A 23,067-nucleotide genomic window follows, 5' to 3' on the forward strand; every position below is an offset into this window, starting at 1 on the left:
ACTACATGCATTTTTTACTTTTTATTGCTAAATGCATCTTTAGGATACTAAAGGTAATATTTTCCTCTTTTAAGGCATAGATATTGCTCTATTTATTCATTTTTAGTCCTCAATTAAAAAAAAAAAACATAATAACTTAATCAGTAAATGCTTATTAGGAACGGTGACAATTAAATTCTTCCTTTTTTTAGGTTTATATCTTTTTCTTTTAAATATTTAATAGTATTTAATTACCATGAAGTTACTAAATTTGGCATTGTAACTTAAAATTGAACTGCAAAGTTCTCTACTCAATAACATGTACATGAAACAGTTCAATATATATCGTTAATGTGAAAAAATGCTTTTTGACTTTTTAGAGCTCCGTACGTAATGGCTTTATAATTATCGGTACCTTTATGTCTTAACGGCAGTATATTTTGCCATATGCTTAACTTAAGAAACACATGTGCGCATAATATTAGCAAATTTAACTTTCATAGGGTTGAAAAAATGAAATTCATACTCACAGAGGGCACCCATCTTGCGATCAACGCTTTCAATATATTTTCCGGGCAATGGTCACGAACACTCGATACCAAAATCGAAAAGAAGTCTTCAAAACACTTAATAACTCCGTAGACGACAGTCTGTGGCACTCTTAAGTGAGCAAAAGCAGAGAAATTGTCGCGTTCTCTAACGATCACGTTCGCTTCGATACCTTTTCAGGCTTCCAATGAACTGAAGTTTCCGTAGCAACGTTTTAGTGATTGTTGTGCCGTAAGGTAATGAGTTGCATTAGGCATTAGTATTTCATTGGGCAATCATTGTGGATATTTCATATTATTAAGGAAATTTAATTTACTTACTCTCTATTTATATTATTTTAATGCAAAAGTTAATAATTAGTAATCCTCGCGGCTGAGCTTGAAGCCACCGAGTGCGTCCGTTGGGTTGCGTATGGAACGGTCGATCTCTAGATATAGAAGTTAGCATCGTGATAAGCGAGTTCACATTTTATGATTCGATTTTTTAGCAAAAGTTTTGTGAATTCATCCAAAATGGATGTAGCATCACTCAATATCATATATTTATTGAGCCAGATGCTTGCATTTTGGTATATATTTATTAATTAATTGTCGTTTTATGGCTGTTAGAGGATTTATTCCTGCTGATTTAATCCTCCGACTAATATTTATTGAGTATCAAAGTTCACTGTTTTTTTGTGTCCTCTTTTCTTTAAATACCATCACTAATACAAACAAAAATATCACTCTCAACTGCCAGAATAAACAACAGTTTTTGTGGTTATGTTTTTAAATACCATATTTATGCAAATAAAAAATTCACATTCATAGTGATTAATAAAAATAAATATAATTATTAAAAATTACGAATTTTTTTCTTTCTTTTATTACATTCAAATAAACTTCTCTTATTAAATTTGAGCCTAAATTATATAAGATTAGTAGAGACATTTTGACGCATGAAAGACCGTATTTGAATACTTACGCATACTACTTTATATTTTTCCTCCTATTTTTTCTTCTAATTCCACAGATTTAATTTTAACATTTCTCACATAAAGTTTCAGTTTTCTGTTTTTAAGAAAATTATTTCAACTAGGAAAACCTTCACTTTTCATTTAAAGGAAATATCATTATTGGCACCAAATAAACGTACATAGATATACCTCGCAACTTCTCCAAAAATAGAATGTTTTAAAGTATTTGTTAGACTTGAATTTCTGCCTAGAAAGGAAGTATTAGCAGAAAAATTGTGAAATTAAATTAGTAACAAGGGGATGGAGTGTCATCGAGTCTTTCTTGCGTTGAAACTGCAGATTCTAATTTTAGTAAGAAATTCACAATGTGTATAAAATTCTACACAGAACGCAAAACATATTCTTCGTTTCCAATTGTGTTATTTGTATTAATTAAGTTATATTTTCAATAATTGAAAATCACCAATTAAAATATTGAGAATATACAAATATAAGCATCTCGCTATTCCTGATAGTTCGGAAATATCAAGGTAATACAGTTAGAAGAGGAGGAGCTCTATCGTTTTGTAGCGATGGCTACGCTAAATAACACTCTTCGGTTGTCTGGGGAGAGGCGTTTATTGTGACTTGACAATACAGAACTGAACTTGGGTAGCCCAGATGGCTAGCTTATATACATGCGGCGATTATTCTGGAACGCCGCGCCGGATCTTCCTCGAACCTTCTAGAATTCCTGAAAAGATATAGGAAAAAATACCGGCCGGCGCCAGGACTCGAACGCGCGCCGTCCGATTAGTAGGCGGACACTTATCCACTGGTCCAACTCTACATTGTGGCGGACGATGCGCCACACTACTCCCCCCCTTGGAGGAGAGACAGAGTGTTGGCAACAAAACGTTCTGGAGGACGGACGGCGCGGCCGGAGCGAGTGATGGTATCTGGTGACGGAGTAGGCGGAGGGTCCTCCTCAAGAAGATGGGCTGGTTTGAGACGGTCGATTGATATAGTGGCTGGTTTGCCATTGATGTACAGGGTATACGTCTTCTCACCGCGGCTGAGGACAGGATATGGTCCCGCGTAAGGTGGTTGCAGGGCTGGCCGCAAAGCGTCTTGGCGGACAAAGACCTGGGAGGATGTGGCCAAGTCCTTGTGGATGAAGACACGCTGCGATGAGATGTGGCGTGACGCAGGGGTCGGACGCAGCTGGCTCATGTGGTTACGCAGCTGAGAAACAAGATCCTGGGAGTCCAGATGCTGGGCAGAGTCGACAAAGAAGTCCCCGGGAAGACGCAGTTGCTCCCCGAAGAGGAGTTCGGCAGGTGTTGTCTGCAGGTCGGCTCTCCAAGTTGTGCGGAGGCCGAGAAGAACTGTGGGTAGTGCGTCCATCCATGAGTTGGAAGAAGAGCACATGAGGGCCGCCTTAAGAACGCGATGTAGTCGTTCGACGAGTCCGTTTGCCTGGGGATGGTAGCTCGTGGTGTGATGTAGCGTTGTTCCCAGAGTGGTGCAAAGTCTCTGGAAAAGATATGACACAAACTGTCGTCCACGGTCGCAGGTGATGTGTTGAGGACAGCCGTAGTGAGCAACCCATCCAAGGAGAAAGGCGCGGGAGACGCTGTCTGCGGTGATGTCTGCAAGGGGTTCGCGACTGGCCAGCGGGAGAATCGGTCGATAATTGTGAGGAGGTACCGGTAGCCGGAGCAAGACGGGAGAGGTCCCACGATGTCCATATGTATGTGTTCGAAACGCCTGGTTGGCGGAACGAAGTCTCCAAGTGGCGTTGTGATGTGACGAGACACCTTGCAACGTTGGCAGGAGAGGCAGCTGCGAGCCCATGCGCGACAGTCCTTTCGCATGGATGGCCAAACATATCGACGGGAGACGAGTTTAATGGTGGAGTTTGCACCAGGATGACTAAGGGAGTGGATGTTGTCAAAGATTTGCCGGCGATATGAGGGAGTAACTTAGGGGCGTGGGGTTGGCATGGAGGTGTCGCACCATAGTGAAATGTTCGTTCCGGGTACAGGCCTACGGTGAAGTTGAAGAGCCGTACCGCTGTGGCGTAGTCTTTGGAGCTCTTCGTCTTCATCTTGGGAGCGAGAGAGAGCGGCGAAGTCAATCGGAGACGGTGTGGATATGGATTCTACCCTGGAGAGACAGTCCGCGACGACGTTGTCAAGTCCGGAGATGTGTCTCACGTCCGTGGTGAATTGTGAGATGAATTCCAGGTGATTAAATTGTCGTGGTGAGCAGGTGTCGCTACTCTTCTTGCTGGGGCCAAAGGCATAAGAGAGTGGTTTGTGATCGGTGAAGATGGCGAAATCGCGGGCTTCAACCATCGGCCGAAAGTGCCTCACTGCTTGGTAGGCGGCGTAGAGTTCGCGGTCGTAAGTGCTCCACTTCTGCTGGGAAGGTGTCAGCTTGCGAGAGAAGAAACCGAGTGGCTGCCAAGAGTTCCCAAAATTTTGCTGTAGGACAGCGCCGATTGCGGTTCGGCTAGCATCGACGACAAGAGCCAGAGGTGCTGAGTCGATTGGATGCGACAGGGTTGCCGCCTTGGCTAGTCCGCCTTTAGAGGCATCGAAACTCTGCTGAAGTTCTGGTGTCCAGAAAATTGGAGTGGAGCTCCTGATATCAGGACCTTGAAGTAGAGCATTGAGAGGGGCCTGTGTGGATGCGGCGTGTGGTATGTGCTGTCGATAAAAATTCAGCATACCGAGGAATCTCCGAAGGTCCTTTATGGTCTTCGGTGGAGGGAAGTTGTTGATAGCAGCTACCTTGTCAGGTAACGGCGAGCATCCGTCAGCGCTCACGTGAAAGCCCAGAAATGTGACCTTGGAAGATCCTAGGACACACTTAGCTGAGTTGACGATGACACCGTAGTCAGAAAGGCGCTGAAATAATATCCGCAGGTGTTGATGGTGCTCTTCCTGCGAACGGGAAAATACTAAGATGTCATCTATGTAAGGAAAGCAAAAATTTAGGCCTTCGAGAGCTTCGTCGATGAAGCGCTGCCATGTTTGGGCGGCATTTCGAAGTCCAAATGGCATAAATAGGAATTCAAAAAGGCCGAAGGGTGTAATTATGGCTGTCTTCTCTATGTCTTCGGGAGCCATTGGAATTTGAGTGAAGGCCTTGGCACAGTCGATAACACTGAAGATGTTGCACCCCTGAAGAGCGTGGGAGAAATCCTTCAGATGGCGGACGGGGTAGCGGTCCGGTATCGTACGTGCGTTGAGAGCCCTGTAGTCACCACAAGGTCGCCAGCTACTATCCTTCTTGCGAACCATGTGTAGTGGTGAGGAGTAAGGGCTGTGTGAGCGACGAGCAGTGCCTTCGCGTACTAGTAGCTCGAATTCTGCCTGTGCATCTCGGAGTCGATCCGGGGCTAGACGGCGGGCACGGTGGTAGATTGGCGGTCCAGGTTGTAGGCGTATGTGGTGCTTGGTATGATGGTGGATCTCCCGAGGAGTCCCTGATGGCCGCGTGATATCAGGAAATTCGGCCAGGAGGTCGTGGTAGGATGAAGAGCCCGACAGAGCGCGCACGCTGTCCTGGTAAGTTCGACCTCGATGACCCGATGTAGAATGGCCAGTGATTGCGTCGATGAGCTGAGCAGTGGCCATGTTAGGAATGAGTTGAAAGTGGGTTAAGAAATCTGCTCCGATGATTGGCTCAGTAACGTCGGCAACGATGAATCTCCAAAGGAAGTCACGCGGGAGGCCGAACTGAAGGCGTAGAAGTAAAGTACCATAAGTACGGATCCTACTGTCATTGGCTGCGGAGAGCTCGTAGTCAGTGCAGGTTCGTTGTTCGGTGCATAATTTTACAGGGTAGATTGAGAGATCCGATCCTGTGTCTACGAGGAAACGCCGCTGGGAGAGGCGGTCGGTGACGAAGAGGCGGCAGCCTGTGATAGAACGACTCATAGCCGCCGTTACGAGTCGCTGTTGGAGTTTACCGGATTCACTGCATTTGCGGTGCATGGCTGGATGCAACGTCTGGCTTCGGCTCCAAATTTGCGATGGTAGTAACACATCTCAGGCTGAGCGGGGCGCGGCGCGGGTAGAGATCTGCTCCAAGTCCGTGAGTACGGAGGTTTTTTCAGATGAGCTTGTATATCTTCGAGCTGCTTTGAGAGTTTCTCAACCCGTTGGGCCAATGACGAAACATCGTTGGTATGGCGTACTGCATGGATGGCGGGTGCAGTTGGAGGCGGAGCCACGGCGACGATGCGGTCGGCCATATTTGCAAGTTCATCAAGAGGCATTGAAGTAACTTGCGTTTGCAGGATGGCTTGAGCGTTGGCCGGAAGACGTTGCAACCATAATGTGCGGAGGAAAGAATCCTCCACAAGGGTGGTGCTGATGAGAGACCGCATGCGTCGTAATAGTTGCGAAGGCTTGGTATCACCGAGCTCTTCTGCTGTGAGGAGTTGCCGCACCCGTTGATCCTCGGAGGGAGAGACGCGCTGTATCAATAGGTTTTTCAGCGTTAGGTAACGATTCTCGGCCGGAGGATTCACGATAAGATCGCTTATTTCACTGGAAAAACGATGGTCTAGGTTTCCCACGACGTAATCGTATTTAGTCTTGTCCGAGGTGATGTTGGCCAAAGAAAATTGTGCTTCGACTTGGGCGAACCATATTTCAGGCTGTGCTGGCCAGAAAGGAGGCAGTTTCGGAGTGACGCGGTAGACGGCAGCAGTGTCGACGCCGTAGGATGATGGAGACGGTGAGGCTTGCTGCGATGACAGCGTTGTTTGCTGCTGTTGTTGCTGCAGAGCCTGCTGGTGCTGTTCTTGAAGGAGCGCTAGCTGTTGGCTGTGGTTCGTTTGGTGTGCAGCGAGTTGCTGCTGGAGTCCCGCGATTTGAGCCTGCAGTTTGGCGAGTTGATCTGCGTCTGCCATGGTCGCATCACGTCGGGGTCACCACTGTAGCGATGGCTACGCTAAATAACACTCTTCGGTTGTCTGCGGAGAGGCGTTTATTGTGACTTGACAATACAGAACTGAATTTGGGTAGCCCAGATGGCTAGCTTATATACATGCGGCGAATATTCTGGAACGCCGCGCCGGATCTTCCTCGAGCCTTCTAGAATTCCTGAAAAGATATAGGAAAAAATACCGGCCGGCGCCAGGACTCGAACGCGCGCCGTCCGATTAGTAGGCGGACACTTATCCACTGGTCCAACTCTACATTGTGGCGGACGATGCGCCACAGTTTTTTTGTTTTCTTTAAAATTGGATTACACGCACTACAAACATCATACGCGTTATGTCCATTAAAATTATTTACCAGATTATATTATTAAAATATAATTATTATTTTACTAATATATTATATTAGTAAAATAATAATTTGAGTCAAGACACGGTTTTATAAAACCTCCAATGAGAGGAATCTCATTTTAAAGGAAATAAAAAAATGTAGAAATTCTTATGTTCATTCGAATTACCCAGATGTTTCCGCCCAGAAATAAGAAATTTGATTGTTGTATCCGTTTGTAGATACATCTAAACGTTTTCTCTTCAGGAGAACTTATCCATTCTTCTTGATAAAAATGAACTCGTGGTCAGTTGAAATGTCAGTAGTATATACAACGAAATATACAGGTGATGATATCGAGAGGACTTCACGCAAACTCATGAAGATGTATCCGATTCCCTAGGCCATAAGCTAAAAGTTGGAAAGAATAGTAGTGGTCTGTCGGAAGTTCCCTTGTCCCAACGCTGTCTACATTTTTCCTGTGTGCCGGCCATTTCTTTGAAATGTTCCCACGTATACATTTTCAAGGAATTTAAGCCTTCTCCTTCGTCTTCATCTGTTTCTCCTTCGTTCCCTCCAAAGCTACCTTCAAAATGCCATTACCTCTCATCACATGTCCTAGCTTCAAAATGCCATTACCTCTCATCACATGTCCTAGCCAGTTACCTATTATTTCATTTATTTTATCCATTAATGTTCTTTCCTCATATGCCCTGCAAAACACTTGCTAAATGACTTGATCAGAATGATGATTGATGAGAACTACTAAAGACGAAATTATGATTACAAAATCTAAGAGAATATACCAACAAAGATGATTACTTGTCCTTAACATCTTCGTTTTATTCGTAGTCGTAACCCCTTTCAAAGTATCTTAGAGCAGAACATGGGAATATTCAAAGTATAGTCATAATTAGAAGATAAATTAAAAGGAGAAATTGCACTGGTGTATCATAAATTCGGCCACCATATAATTCTTTGCCTATTGAATTAAATTTTTTCAGAGAACGAATACTTTTCGGTGGGCTTTAATGATGACAGATTTCAAATTTCTATACGCATATTTCAAATATTCTTTCAGACAGTTCGGTGAAACAAGCGGAGCACAATTCTTACCTTTATGAGTAGGCATTGGTTAGTTATTTCGTGAGATTGTTCGCGTCACGTTTAACTTGAGGCTTGCGGTATTTATGTTTTCATTGGTCGATAGCTGAAGCTACAACTGCTTTCTCGGTAAAAAATAGCATTAATTTTCATGGAGAACTTAAGATATCTATTACTTTATCTATTGACAATCTATAAAGTCGGTCAATTAGGACCGGGGCAAGAAAGTCCTAAATTTTTCGTAGTCAACTTTCGTGTACTTCTCAGGCATTCGATGTCTTCTGGGAGTCCATTTGACTTGATCAGATATGACGTACGCTGGAACTATAATTTGTCAAACACGATTGACTGCTATTCCCTTTCTCTAAGATTATAATCACAAAAAACAATAGCTAAAACCCTTCTTGATGAACTGTGAAGATTCCTAAAAGACTATTCATGCTGAAAGAAATTACATACATTTTTATGAAAGTACAACGCATTTACCATTCAATTGACTAATATTTTCCGCGTAATACTGAATTTTATGTCATTGTGGACGACTATATCTATATATATAAAAGAAAGTCGAAAATCGTGTTAGTTAGAATACTTATAACTCGAGAACGGCTGCACCGATTTCAATGAAATTTGGTTCTTTGGATTCGTCTCAGGCGGGGTTAACATAAAGGCCATTAAAAAAAGGATAATTTCACACAAAAAATTCATCTCTTTCATATGGACATGCTTTTAGGAGTTATAGTAACACAACAATTGTTAAGTCGGTCAAAACTACAAACTAAATAATTTGTTTTGTTTTTACCACTTTAATAACTGAATTTAGTAAAAATATAACATTTTAATTACTAAATATATTAAAAATATTAATTAAATTGAAATTAAATTTTTTAAATTTAATTCGAGCTGATTGTAAGCCCAGCCGTGGCCCAGCTCGAGTTGACACTTCACTAGCGTGTTTGTAAACAAATCTCCAAGCAATTGTTGACAAACGGTAATGTCCGTGTTCCGAATCAAAGATGGTTGATTTAGCGAGCAAGAACGAAGATGTGGATGACTAAAACGAGGTAAATTCAAATAGTTCGTACTCTGCATGGATTCGAATCTTTTATATGTGTAACAAACGAAGACGAAATCACCAACTATCTATCTGAATATTTTAAGTCCTTGGACGTACCTGGCTTACCAAGGCACGATTTACAGAAAAATGTAGTTTCTGTGCTCATGATCTTTCGATGCCTAAACCAACCATAACTATCCAACGGAACGTGTGTGATCATTAAAAAATTGGTGATGAATGTGATTCACGCAACTTTACTCAAAGGAAAATTCAAAGGTTAGGAAGTCCTCATTCCGTAGATTCCATGATCTCAACTCGTATGCTCTTTTGAGCTTAAACGTATCCAATTTCAAATCCGTTATGCATTCGTGATAACGATTAAAAAATCGCATGGTCATTCTTTCAGTTTTTATGTTGTTTGTGATCATGTGCTAATGAAAACCCATGATTTTCTCATGGTCAATTTAGCGTGCTATGTTCACGAGTCGATAAACCATCCTCTGTATTTCTTCCTTCGCTTCAAGTGCGTAGCTAGGATAGGGGGTTTTGGGCGCAGCTAATACCACGGGTCTGTAGGTTATAGAAAACTCGCTAAGGTAAGCGGGAAGTGTGGGGGCACTTCCCCAAGACATTTTTTAAGATAAATGGTTCAAAATAGTGGGTTTTGCGGCTGTGTGAATAGTTAAATATGTTTTGTTTGTTAGTCATCCGTCCCCCTAATATTAATAACAAAATCTTTCATAAAAAAATTCTCTAAGCTCTTGGGGGGGGGGGTTATCCCCGATAGCCTCCCCTCGCTGCGTCACTGCTTTGCTTCGCTATATTTATTTAGCTTCATCCGCTTCATCTTGCGCCTGATACAAAACAAAAACTGTTGTTTATCAGAAGGTGGTTGACGCAAGACATTAAACCCGAATGTGTAGGGCTCACCGTGGTGCGTTTACGCATGCAGTACGTTTACGCAGTGCATTTTTTCCAAATAGAGATACTATAACTGGCGTGCCTTAAGTCATTTATTGCGAATGCTGCTTCATAGGGGCTTTTCTTGCACGATTTTGAGCATCAGTCAAGCGTCGGTCTGGGGTTGTGTCAACCTTCCCTCTGAAAGGGCCAAGTGTATGCAACAGACTTGGACCTAAAAACATTTTTTTACAGCTAATAACGCAAATAGCCAACAACTGAATGCGTATAATTTTTATTTCATAAACTGTTTTATTAAACCACAATGCCCAAAGTTTCTTAAGCCAAAACGTAAGAAAATTTGTTGAAAAAAATCCGCGTAAACGTGCTCCGATCCACCCCATGTAGATTCAATAAAGAAAATGTCTTTCTGACAAGCAATTTTTGTACTCATTTACGTAGTTTTATTGAATTTGTATCCTTATTTTATTACAATAAATTAAACATGATTAAAAACGATACAGCCGCTCTTGATTTATAAATGGTGTAAGTAAACTGTAAGTTCATTGATTGTTAGGCGGTACGAAGTTCGCCGGGTCAGCTAGTCAGATATAAAAATTAAAGATACTCGTCGGTTCAGTGACCGATTCACATCTATATCTTTTTCCAAAGTCGCCAAACATCAAAGGGAACATATTATGAGTCTAAATTTTCCCAATTTTTATATTTTAATTTCTAAATTAAACAAGTTATTCTTTTCATGCCTAATAATTACAATATTTCAGTCTATAATTTAGTTTTTAGGACTTTGCAAAGATCTTGATTGTTCATTATTATTCTCTATGTTTGCAATTCCATAAAATTATTATAAAAAAATATATCCAGAGAAATTGTTGAAAATATATTTTGTATTACAATCAATAATTCGGATACATTTGGAAAGTAACATTGGTACAAAAAATTTAGGATAGACCCGGACTTCAAATTATCTTCATGATGATTTCACTGAAAATAGAGAAACTTGTTAGAAAGTGCTAGGCCATTGATGGAAAAATTGCTCATCTATGCGTAAGTTGCTATTAGATGTTAAAATGTGTTTGCTATAATTTAGTTTACTTCGCTGCCATTTCATTAAATTACTTTTACCATAAATTCTTGGACCTTAATTCATTTCTGCTATGTCATAAATCATTTATAGAGTATTTTCATACGGTAATTATTTCACACTTACTGTGATCTAAAAAAATGAAATTATAACTCTACAAAATGGTTGAAGAATGTAACACCATGAATTATTTATAAAACATTTCTGAGTAGATATGAAAAAATGTTACATAAGTTAGTGCAAGTTATTTACCGAGATTTTATCATTTAAAGTAGTCGCAAGCAAGGTGGATTTAGGTTGAGTTAAAAAAAATTATGATAATTATGAGTTATTCATTCATTGCAATCAAAAGCATTTTTACGTTTATGCACAACGTTACTAATAGAGAATTATTTCAAGCAATATAAGTTAATATTTGAATTCACTCTCTCCTAATAATAAAATAATTAAAATTCAAAATATTTCATAATATGTAAGATTTCACTTTTTCCCGGCGTATGATGGCGGTGAATTCTTCTCGGGTTTCCATCCGGGTGAGCTCCATCTCCATCGCTGCCGACGTTTCGATAGAATCCTTTTCTATCGTCATCAGGACCGATGACGATAGAAAAGGATTCTATCGTCGGCAGCGGAATCGTCGGTGGAAACCCGAGAAGAATTCACCGCTATTTCATAATATGCTGCGTGCACAGTGATAACAAATGCAAGAATTTCCATGAGAAAAAACTCCCCTGCGTCGAGAATGGAACAACGTACTTTTGGCTTACCGTTTATTTAGTTAATCTAGTACAATGAGCCTGATGCTAATGGAATTCGGTTGACGAAAGAAATGTATATTGGCTCATTCATTAAAAAGGATGTACGATATTTTTAAACAAATTTTTTACCTGAACTGGTAATTTCGAAATGTATCCAGTAACGGAACAGTTTCTTCTCCCCCAGATCAAAGAGCATCGTTTCAATGTTGGGGGAAGGTGGTAGGGTTGATACAGATAATTTGTCATCGTCCGGAATGGTTGCTTGATACTCGGAATTTTCAGATGGTGGATGAGTTCTACTTGATAGGGGTGATGGCGTGGTGTCCGAAATTTCCGGCTCGAAATCATGTAACATAAAATTTTGATCCAATAGTAAATCCCATTGATCGGCCAAAGGAGTGTGGGTGTAGGGGTCAACATGATGTTCCGGGGGTTCAAATTGAAGGTCTGGCAGTATTGCTATTTCGGAATCGGTAGAATAACGAAGCGAATTTTGATTGATGTATATGTCGAAAATTTCCGTCTTCTCCTCCACCTTGTTCCTCCTAAAACAGCCGCCTGAAATGAGAAGGAAATTGTTAAGATTCCTATGAGTTTCCCATTTCGACCCAACATTTGAGCAGTCGTGTTAAGCCTCAACTTTTTCCTGACAAAGTAGTGGTATTATATTTGTAGAGTGCATTGACAATCAAGGCCATTCTTGAAACGAGAATAAATACTATTATTAATGCTAATATGGAGAAAGCTGACAGGAGAAAAGTTAAAGAATATTACTTATAAAGGAGCCGGTCTTAAAATACGATGGGTTAAATTAAAAGAAGCATTAATTATAATTTTATTAATATGGTCAGCTGGCCGTAAATATGTGATGAGTTGAGAGACATGTTCGGGATCGTCTCCTAGCACATCAGCTACTTTTCTCAAGTAGGTTATAGAAATAGTGAAAGAAGCATTTCATCCGACTTTTTTAAATTGAGTTTTAATTAGCTTTAATTTAATTTCAATGGTATATCATGCGACACTTTATGCTGAAATTTATTAATTGAACTTGAATTCATCCATCCTTCTAATTTAATATTACTCATATGCATTCGCCAAAATACATCAATGATTATTATGCTATTAAGAACTGCTTAGCGAATGGAAATTGGCGTATATAGACGCGGTATATTTCCTAGTCTGACAGGAAATGTCGCACTGTTAGTGGAAAATCGTAATCTTCGCGGATCGGGCTGAATATCATCTTCCGTGAAATGGTATGAAGTGGTTTGGCTTCAATGACTTATCCTCAAACTTGCTAATATGATTTCCACGGAGGTCTGCCACTCGGATGTTGCTGTCTTAATTTCACGGAGTTTGTTCTTTGAGATCACCAGCCATTAGTTTCTATAATTATGCCGAATTATTTTTCGCATGGCATCTCCCAGATCTTAAATTCTGACGAATAATTTATTTTCCAATAGTTTTAACAATAGCAGACATTTGAATTGGCCCATAGGATTTTTTGAGAGCGTGGCTCAACGACAACTCAGAATTTCGGCAAATTCACAAAAATAAAAATGCTCACTCAGAAAGATGATGATTTGAAATAATTTGGAATAGAAATTAGCGTAGACAATATTTATAAATTAAAATTGAGGGGTGGATGAATAAAAATGGAACTAATGTTAAGATGAATCTGTTTTTTTTTAATATCTTTATACTCCGCGGTCTGAGTTACTCAATATCGTGTTATGTATTACCAGATATTATCATTAGTTTTTCCATCAGAATGAATGTCGCAAAGTGTGATGAACTATTTTCACTTCAGATCATCATCCTCTTTCCATATTAATTGATCGTGAAAATAAATGAAATTGAGCGGTTTCGATGAATTGATCGAAACGAGCTGAACGGTAATTTATTGTCGACATTTGGTCAAAACTCACCACATGAATTTTTTACTTTTTATTGCTAAATGCATATTTAGGATATTAAAGGTAATATTTTCCTCTTTTAAGGCATAGATATTGCTCTATTAATTCATTTTTAGGCCTCTAATCTTAAAAAAAACAATAACTTTATCAGTAATTGCTTATTAGGAACGGTGACAATTAAATTCTTCCTTTTTTTAGGTTTATATCTTTTTCTTTTAAATATTTAATAGTATTAAATTACCATGAAGTTACTAAATTTGGCATTGTAACTTAAAATTGAACTGCAAAGTTCTCTACTCAATAACATGTACATGAAACAGTTCAATATATATCGTTAATGTGAAAAAATGCATTTTGACTTTTTAGAGCTCCGTACGTAATGGCTTTATAATTATCGGTACCTTTATGTCTTGACGGCAGTATATTTTGCCATATGCTTAACTTAAGAAACACATGTGCGCATAATATTAGCAAATTTAACTTTCATAGGGTTGAAAAAATGAAATTCATACTCACAGAGGGCACCCATCTTGCGATCAACGCTTTCAATATATTTGCCGGGCAATGGTCACGAACACTCGATACCAAAGTCGAAAAGCAGTCTTCAACACTCTTAATAACTCCGTAGATGACAGTCTTAGGCACTCTTAAGTCAGCAGAAGCAGAGAAATTGTCGCGTTCTCTAACGATCACGTTCGCTTTGATACCTTTTCAGGCTTCAAATGAACTGAAGTTTCCGTAGCAACGTTTTAGTGATTGTTGTGCCGTAAGGTAATGAGTTGCATTAGGCATTAGTATTGCATTGGGCAATCAGTGTGGATATTTTAGATTATTAAGGAAATTTAATTTACTTACTCTCTATTTATATTATTTTAATACAAAAGTTAATAATTAGTAATCCTCGCGGCTGAGCTTGAATCCACCGAAAGCGTCCGTTGGGTTGCGTATGGAACGGTCGATCTCTAGATATAGAGGTTAGCATCGAGATAAGCGAGTTTACATTTTATAATTCGATTTTTAACCAAAATTTTTGTGAATTCCTCCAAAATGGATGTAGCATCCTTCAATATCATATATTTTTTGAGCTAGGTGCTTATATTTTGGTATATATTTATTAATTTTTCGGAATTTTATGGCTGTTAGAGGATTTATTCTTGCTGATTTAATCCTCCGACTATTATTTAGTGGGTATCAAAGTTCACTGTTTTTTTGTTTCCTCTTTTCTTTAAATACCATCACTAATATAAACAAAATTATCACTCTCAACCGCCAGAATAAACAACTGTTTCTGTGGTTATGTTTTTAAATACCATAATTATGCAAATAAAAAATTCTCATTCATAGTGATTAATAAAAATAAATGTAATCAACCAAAATTACGAATTTTTTTCTTTCTTTTATTACTTTCAAATAAACTTCTCTTATTCAATTTGAGCCAAAATTTCATAAGATTAATAGATACATTTTGACGCATAAAAGACCGTATTTGAATACTTACGCATACTACTTTATATTATTCCTCTTATTTTTTCTTCTAATTCCACAGATTTAATTTTAACATTTCTCACATAGAGTTTCAGTTTTCTGTTTTTAAGAAAATTGTTTCAACTAGAAAAACCTTCACTTTTTATTTAAAGGAAATATCATTATTGGCACCAAATAAACGTACATAGATATACCTCGCAACTTCTCCAAAAATAGAATGTTTTAAAGTATATGTTAGACTTTGAATTTCTGCCTAGAATGGAAGTATTAGCTGAAAAATTGTAAAATTAAATTAGTAACAAGGGGATGGAGTGTCATCGAGTCTTTCTTGCGATGAAACTGCGGATTCTAATTTTAGTAAGAAATTCACGATGTGTATAAAATTCTACACAGAACGCAAAACATATTGTTCGTTTCCAATTGTGTTATTTGTATTAATTAAGTTATATTTTCAATAATTGAAAATCACCAAATAAAATATTGAGAATATAGAAATATAAGCATCTGGCTATTCCTGATAGTTCGGAAAAATCAAGGTAATACAGTTAGAAGAGGAGGAGCTCTATCATTTTTTTATTTTCTTTAAAATGGGATTACACGCACTACAAATATCATACGCCTTATCTCCATTAAAATTATTTACCAGATTTTATTAGTATAATAATAATTTGAGCCGAGACACGGTTTTATAAACCCTCCAATGAGGTGAATCTCAGTTTAAAGGAAATAAAAAAATATAGAAATTCTTATGTTCATTCGAATAACCCAGATGTTTCCGCCCAGAAATAAGAAATCTGATTGTTGTAACCGTTTGTAGATACATCTAAACGTTTTCTCTTCAGGAGAACTTATTCCTTCTTCCTGATAAGAATCAACTCGTGGTCAGTTGAAATGTCAGTAGTATATACAACGAAATATACAGGTGATGATCTCGAGAGGACTTCACGCAAACTCATGTAGATGTATCCGATTCCCTTGTCCATAAGCTAAACATTGTAAAGAATAGTAGTGGTCTGTCGGAAGTTCCCTTGTCCCAACGCTGTCTACATTTTTCCTGTGTGTTGGCCATTTCTTTGAAATGTTCCCACCTATAAATTTTCAAGGAATTTAAGCCTTCTCCTTCCTCTTCATCTGTTTCTCCTTCGTTCCCTCCAAAGCTACCTTCAAAATGCTATTATCTCTCATCACATGTCCTAGCCAGTTACCTATTATTTCATTTATTTTGTCCATTTATGTTCTTTCCTCATATGCCCTGTTAAACACTTGCAAAATGACATGATCAGGATTATGATTGATGAAAATTGCTAAGACGAAATTATGATTACAAAATCTAAGAGAATATACCAACAGATATGACTACTTGTCCTTAATATCTCCGCTTTATTTGTAATCGTAACCCCTTTCAAAGTATCTTAGAGCAGAAATGGAAATATTCAAAGTAGCGGCATAATTAGAAGAAAAATTAACAGAGAAATTGCACTGGTGTATCATAAATTCGGCCACCATATCATTGCCTATTGAATTAAATTTTTTTAGAGAACAGTAACTTTTCCGTGGGCTTTAATGATGACGGATTTCAAATTTCATTCTTTACGCATATTTCAAATATTCTTTCAGACAGTTCGGTGAAACAAACGGAGTATAATTCTTACCTTTATGAGTATGCGTTGGTTAGTTATTTCGTGAGATTGTTCACGTCGCGTTAAACTTGAGGCTTGCGGTATTTATGTTTTCATTGGTCGATAGCTGAAGCTTCAACTGCTTTCTCGGTAAAAAATATCATTAATTTTCATGGAGAATTTAATATCTATTACCTTATCTATTGACAATCTATAAAATCGGTCAAGTAGGACCGGGGCAAGAAAGTCCTAAATTTTTCGTAGTCAACTTTCGTGTACTTCTCATGCATTCGATGTCTTCTGGGAGTCCATTTGACTTGATCAGATATAACATACGCTGAAACTATAATTTGTCAAACACGCCAGAGTACTTCTATAATCCCTTTCTCTAAGATTATAATCACAAAAAACAATAACTAGCAAACCTTCTTGATGATCTCTGAAGATTCCTCAAAGACTATTCATGCTGTAAGAAATAACATACATTATTCATAATGAAAAACAGTTACTTTTTCATTATTTATATGGAGCCCTTCCACCGCGTAAAAGCTTCAAGTTTTGATTTAACATACATTATAATGAAAGTACAACGCATTTGCCATTCAAATGACTAATATTTTCCGCGTAACAATGAATTTTATGGCGTTTTGGACGACTATATCAGATATAAAAATTAAAGATACTCGTCGGTTCAGTGACCGATTCACATCTATGTCTTCTTCCAAAGTCGCCAAACATCAAAGGGAACATATTATGAGTCTAAATTTTCCCAATTTTTATATTTTAATTTATAAATTAAACAAGATATTCTTTTCATGCCTAGTAATTACAATATTTCAGTCTATAATTTAGTTTATAGGACTTTGCAAAGATCTTAATTGTTCATTATTATTCTCTATGTTTGCATTTCCATAAAATTATTATAAAAAATATATTCTGAGAAATTGTTCAAAGTATATTTTGTATTACAATTAATAATTTCCGATACATTTCGAAAGTAACATTGGTACAAAAAATTTAGGATAGACCCGGACTTCAAATTATCTTCATGATGATTTCACTGAAAATAGAGAAACTTGTTAGAAAATGCTAGGCCATTAATGGTAAATTGCTCATCTATGCGTAAGTGGCTATAAGATGTTAAAATGTGTTTGCTATAATTTAGTATACTTCGCTGCCATTCCATAAATTTACTTTTACCATAAATTCTTGGACATTAATTCATTTCTGCTATGTTATAAATCATTTTATAGAGTATGTACTTACGGTAATTATTTCACACTTACTCTGATCTAAAAAAAATAAATTATAACTCCACAAAATGGTTGAAGAATGAAACGCCACGCATTATTTATCAATAATTTCTGAGTGGATATGAAAAAATATTACATCCGTTATTGCAAGTTATTAACCGAGAATTTATCATTTAAAGTAGTCGCAAGCAAGATGGATTTAAGTTGAGTTTTTTAAAAATAGATGGTAATTAAGAGTTATACATTCATTTCAATCAAAAGAATTTTTACATTTATGCACAATTTTACTAATAGAGAATTATTTGAGGCAATATAAGTTAAAATTTGAATTCACTCTCACCTAATAATAAAATAATTAAAATTCAAAATATTTCATAATCTGCAGCGTTTACAGGGAGTACATATGCATGAATTTCCATGAGAAAAAAATTCTCCTGTATCCGGAATGGAACAACGTACTACGCTTTTTGGCTTTACGATTTTGGCTTACCGTTTATTTAGTTAATCTAGTACAATGAGCCTGATGCTAATGAAATTCGGTTGACGAAAGAAATGTATATTGGCTCATTCATTAAAAAGGATGTACGATATTTTTAAACAAATTTTTTACCTGAACTGGTAATTTCGAAATGTATCCAGTAACGGAACAGTTTCTTCTCCCCCAGATCAAAGAGCATCGTTTCAATGTTGGGGGAAGGTGGTAGGGTTGATACAGATAATTTGTCATCGTCCGGAATGGTTGCTTGATACTCGGAATTTTCAGATGGTGGATGAGTTCTACTTGATAGGGGTGATGGCGTGGTGTCCGAAATTTCCGGCTCGAAATCATGTAACATAAAATTTTGATCCAATAGTAAATCCCATTGATCGGCCAAAGGAGTGTGGGTGTAGGGGTCAACACGATGTTCCGGGGGTTCAAAGTGAAGGTCTGGCAGTATAGCTAGTTCGGAGTCGGTAGAATAACGAAGCGAATTTTGATTGATGTATATGTCGAAAATTTCCGTCTTCTCCTCCACCTTGTTCCTCCTAAAACAGCCGCCTGAAATGAGAAGGAAATTGTTAAGATTCCTATGAGTTTCCCATTTCGACCCAACATTTGAGCAGTCGTGTTAAGCCTCAACTTTTTCCTGACAAAGTAGTGGTATTATATTTGTAGAGTGAATTGACAATCAAGGCCATTCTTTAAACGAGAATAAATACTATTATTAATGCTAATATGGAGAAAGCTGACAGGAGAAAAGTAAAGAATATTATTTTTAAAGGATCCGGTCTTAAAATACGATGAGTAAAATTTAAAAAATAGCATTAATTATATTTTATTAAAAGGATCAGCTGAGCGTAAGTATGTGATGAGTTCATATATATGTTCGGCATTGTCTCATAGCACATCAGCTACTTTTCTCAATTTTCATCAGTATTTCATCCGACTCTTTTTTTAATTGAGTTTTAATTAGCTTTATTTTAATTTCAATGGTATATCATGTGACACTTTATGCTGAAATTTATTAATTGAACTTGAATTCATTCATCCTTCTAATTTAATATTACTCATATGCATTCACCAAAATACATCACTGATTATTATGCTATTAATTAAGAACTGCTTTACGAATGGAAATTCGCGTATATAGACGCGGTATATTTCCTAGTCTGACAGGAAATGTCGCATTGTTAGTGGAAAATCGTAATCTTTGCAGATCGGGCTGAATATTCCTTTCCGTGAATAGTTATGAAGTGATTTGGACTCGATGATTTTTATCAAACTTGCTAATATGATTTCCACGGAGGTCTGCCACTCGGATGTTGCTGTCTTAATTTCATGGAGTTTGTTCTTTGAGATCACCAGCCATTAGTTTCTATAATTATGCCGAACTATTTTTCACATGGTATCTCCCAGATCTTAAATTCTGACGAATAATTTATTTTCCAATAGTTTTAACAATAGCAGACATTTGAATTGGCCCATAGGATTTTTTGAGAGCGTGGCTCAACGACAACTCAGAATTTCGGCAAATTCACAAAAATAAAAATGCTCACTCAGAAAGATGTTGATTTGAAATAATTTGGAATAGAAATTAGCGTAGACTATATTCATAAATTAAAATTGAGTGGTGGATAAATAGAAATGGAACTAATGTTAAGATGAATCTGTTTTTTTTTTATATCTTTATACTCCGCGGTTTGAGTTACTCATTATCGTGTTATGAATTACCAGATATTATCATTAGTTTTTCCATCAGAATGATTGTTGCAAAGTGTGATGAACTGTTTTCACTTCAGATCATCATCCTCTTTCCATATTAGTTGACCGTGAAAATAAATGAAATTGAGCGGTTTCGATGAATTGATCGAAACGAGCTGAACGGTATTTTACTTGTCGACATTTGGTCAACACTCACCACATGAATATTTTACTTTTTATTGCTAAATGCATATTTAGGATACTAAAGGTAATATATTCCTCTTTTAAGGCATAGATATTGCTCTATTAATTCATTTTTAGGCCTCAAATCTAAAAAAAAACATAATAACTTAGTATATGCTTATTAGGAACGGTGACAATTAAATTCTTCCTTTTTTTAGGTTTATATCTTTTTCTTTTAAATCTTTACTAGTTTTAAATTACCATGAAGTTACTAAACTTGGCATTGTAACTTAAAATTGAACTGCAAAGTTCTCTACTCAATAACATGTACATGAAACAGTTCAATTAATATCGTTAATGTGAAAAAATGCATTTTGACATTTTAGAGCTCCGTACATAATGTCTTTATAATATTCGGTACCTACCCTTAAGTCTTAACGGCCATGTATTTATCCATATGCTTATCTTAAGAATCACATATGCGCATTATATTAGCAAATTTAACTTTCATAGGGTTGAAAAAATGAAATTCATACTCACAGAGGGCACCCATCTTGCGATCAACGCTTTCAATATATTTGCCGGGCAATGGTCACGAACACTCGATACCAAAATCGAAAAGCAGTCTTCAACACTCTTAATAACTCCCTAGACGACAGTCTTTGGCACTCTTAAGTGAGCAAAAGCAGAGAAATTGTCTCGTTCTCTAACGATCACGTTCGCTTCGACACCTTTTCAGGCTTCAAATGAACTGAAGTTTCCGTAGCAACGTTTTTGTGATTGTTGACCGTAAGGTAATGAGTTGCATTAGGCATTAGTATTGCATTGGGCAATCAGTGTGGATATTTTAGATTATTAAGGAAATTTAATTTACTTACACTCTATTTATATTATTTTAATAAAAAAGTTAATAATTAATAATCCTCGCGGCTGAGCTTGAAGCCACCGAGAGCGTCCGTTGGGTTTCGTATGGAGGGTTGATCTCTAGATATAGAGGTTAGCATCGAGATAAGCGAGTTCACATTTTATAATTCGATGTTTAAGCGAAATTTCCAAAGTGGATGTAGCATCCCTCAATATCATATATTTATTGAGCTAGGTGCTTATATTTTGGTATATATTTATTGATTTATCGGAGTTTTATGGCTGTTAGAGCATTTATTCTTGCTGATTTAATCCTCCGACTAATATTTAGTGGGTATCAAAGTTCACTGTTTTTTTGTGTCCTCTTTTCTTTAAATACCATCACTAATACAAACCAAATTATCACTCTCAACAGCCAGAATAAACAAATGTTTCTGTGGTGTTGTTTTTAAATACCGTTTAAATGCAATAAAAAATACTTATTCATAGTGATTAATTAAAATAAATGTAATGAAACAAAATTAGGAATTATTTTTTTTTCTTTTATAATTTTCAAATTTACATGACTTATTCAATTGGAGCTTAAATTTCATTAGTTTAATAGAGACATATTTTGACGCATTTAAGAGAGTATTTGAATACTTACGTATAATACTTTATATTATTCCTCCTATGTTTTCTTCTAATGTGTCATGGAGTATTTCTTGCGTTGTACCTGCGGATTATAATTTTAGTAAGGAATTCACAATGTGTATTCAATTGTACACAAATCGCAAAAAATATTCTTCGTTTCCTATTTCGTTATTTGTATTAAGTAATTTATATTTTTAATAATTATAAATCACCAAATAAAATATTGAGAATATGCAAATACAAGCATCTGGCTATTCCTGATTGTTCGGATGTATCAAGGTTATGCAGAAAGAAGAGGAGGAGCTTTATAATTTCTTTGTTATCTTTAAAATGGGATTCCAATAAAATAAACATCTCTTATTCAATTTGAGCCTAAATTATGTAAGATTAATAGAGACATATTTTGACGCATAAAAGACCGTATTTGAATACTTACGCATACTACTTTATATTATTCCTCTTATTTTTTCTTCTTATTCCACAGATTTAATTTTAACATTTCTCAAATATTGTTTCAGTTTTCTGTTTTTAAGAAAATTATTTCAACAAGAAAAACCTTCACTTTTCATTTATAGGAAATATCATTATTGGCACCAAATAAGCGTACATAAATGTACCTCGCAAATTGTCCGAAAATAGAATTCCTGAAACTAATTGGTAGACTTTGAATTTCAGCCTAGAAATGAGGAATTAACTGAAAAATTGTGGTAACAAGTGGATGGAGAGTGATCGAGTGTTTCTTGCGTTGAGACTGCGGATTCTAATTTTAGTAAGAAATTCACTGTGTATTAAATTCTACACAGAGCGCAAAACATATTCTTCGTTTCCATTTGTGTTATTTGTATTAATTAAGTTATATTTTCAATAATTGAAAATCACCAAATAAAATATTAAGAATATACAAATACAAGCATCTGGCTATTCCTGATAGTTCGGAAATATCAAGGTAATACAGTTAGAAGAGGAGGAGTCTATCATTTTTTTGTGTTCCTTAAAATGGGATTACACGCACTACAAAGATCATACGCCTTATCTACATTAAAATTATTTACCAGATTTTATTAGTAAAATAATAATTTGAGTCGAGACACGGTTTTATAAATTTACGAATGCGTGGAATCTCATATTAAAGGAAACAAAAAAATATAGAAATTCTTATGTTCATTCGAATTGCCCAGATGTTTCCGCCCAAAAAGGAGAAATCTGATTATTGTAACTGTTTGTTGTTACATCTAAACGTTTTTTCTCCAGGAGAACT

General features: G+C 36.8%; 2 protein-coding genes across 2 annotated transcripts; both read right to left on the reverse strand.

The window, feature by feature from the left end:
* Positions 1-2,335: 2,335 nt before the first annotated feature.
* LOC124164964 lies at positions 2,336-3,319 on the reverse strand. Its single transcript, XM_046542202.1, has one exon. The coding sequence runs from the start codon at positions 3,317-3,319 to the stop codon at positions 2,336-2,338; it is 984 nt and encodes a 327-aa protein (XP_046398158.1).
* A 2,101-nt stretch (positions 3,320-5,420) lies between these two features.
* Positions 5,421-6,392, reverse strand: LOC124164965. The gene has a single exon (XM_046542203.1). The coding sequence runs from the start codon at positions 6,390-6,392 to the stop codon at positions 5,421-5,423; it is 972 nt and encodes a 323-aa protein (XP_046398159.1).
* Positions 6,393-23,067: the final 16,675 nt, after the last annotated feature.

The sequence above is a fragment of the Ischnura elegans genome, chromosome 9 (assembly GCF_921293095.1).
Source record: "Ischnura elegans chromosome 9, ioIscEleg1.1, whole genome shotgun sequence".
NCBI lineage: Eukaryota > Metazoa > Arthropoda > Insecta > Odonata > Coenagrionidae > Ischnura > Ischnura elegans.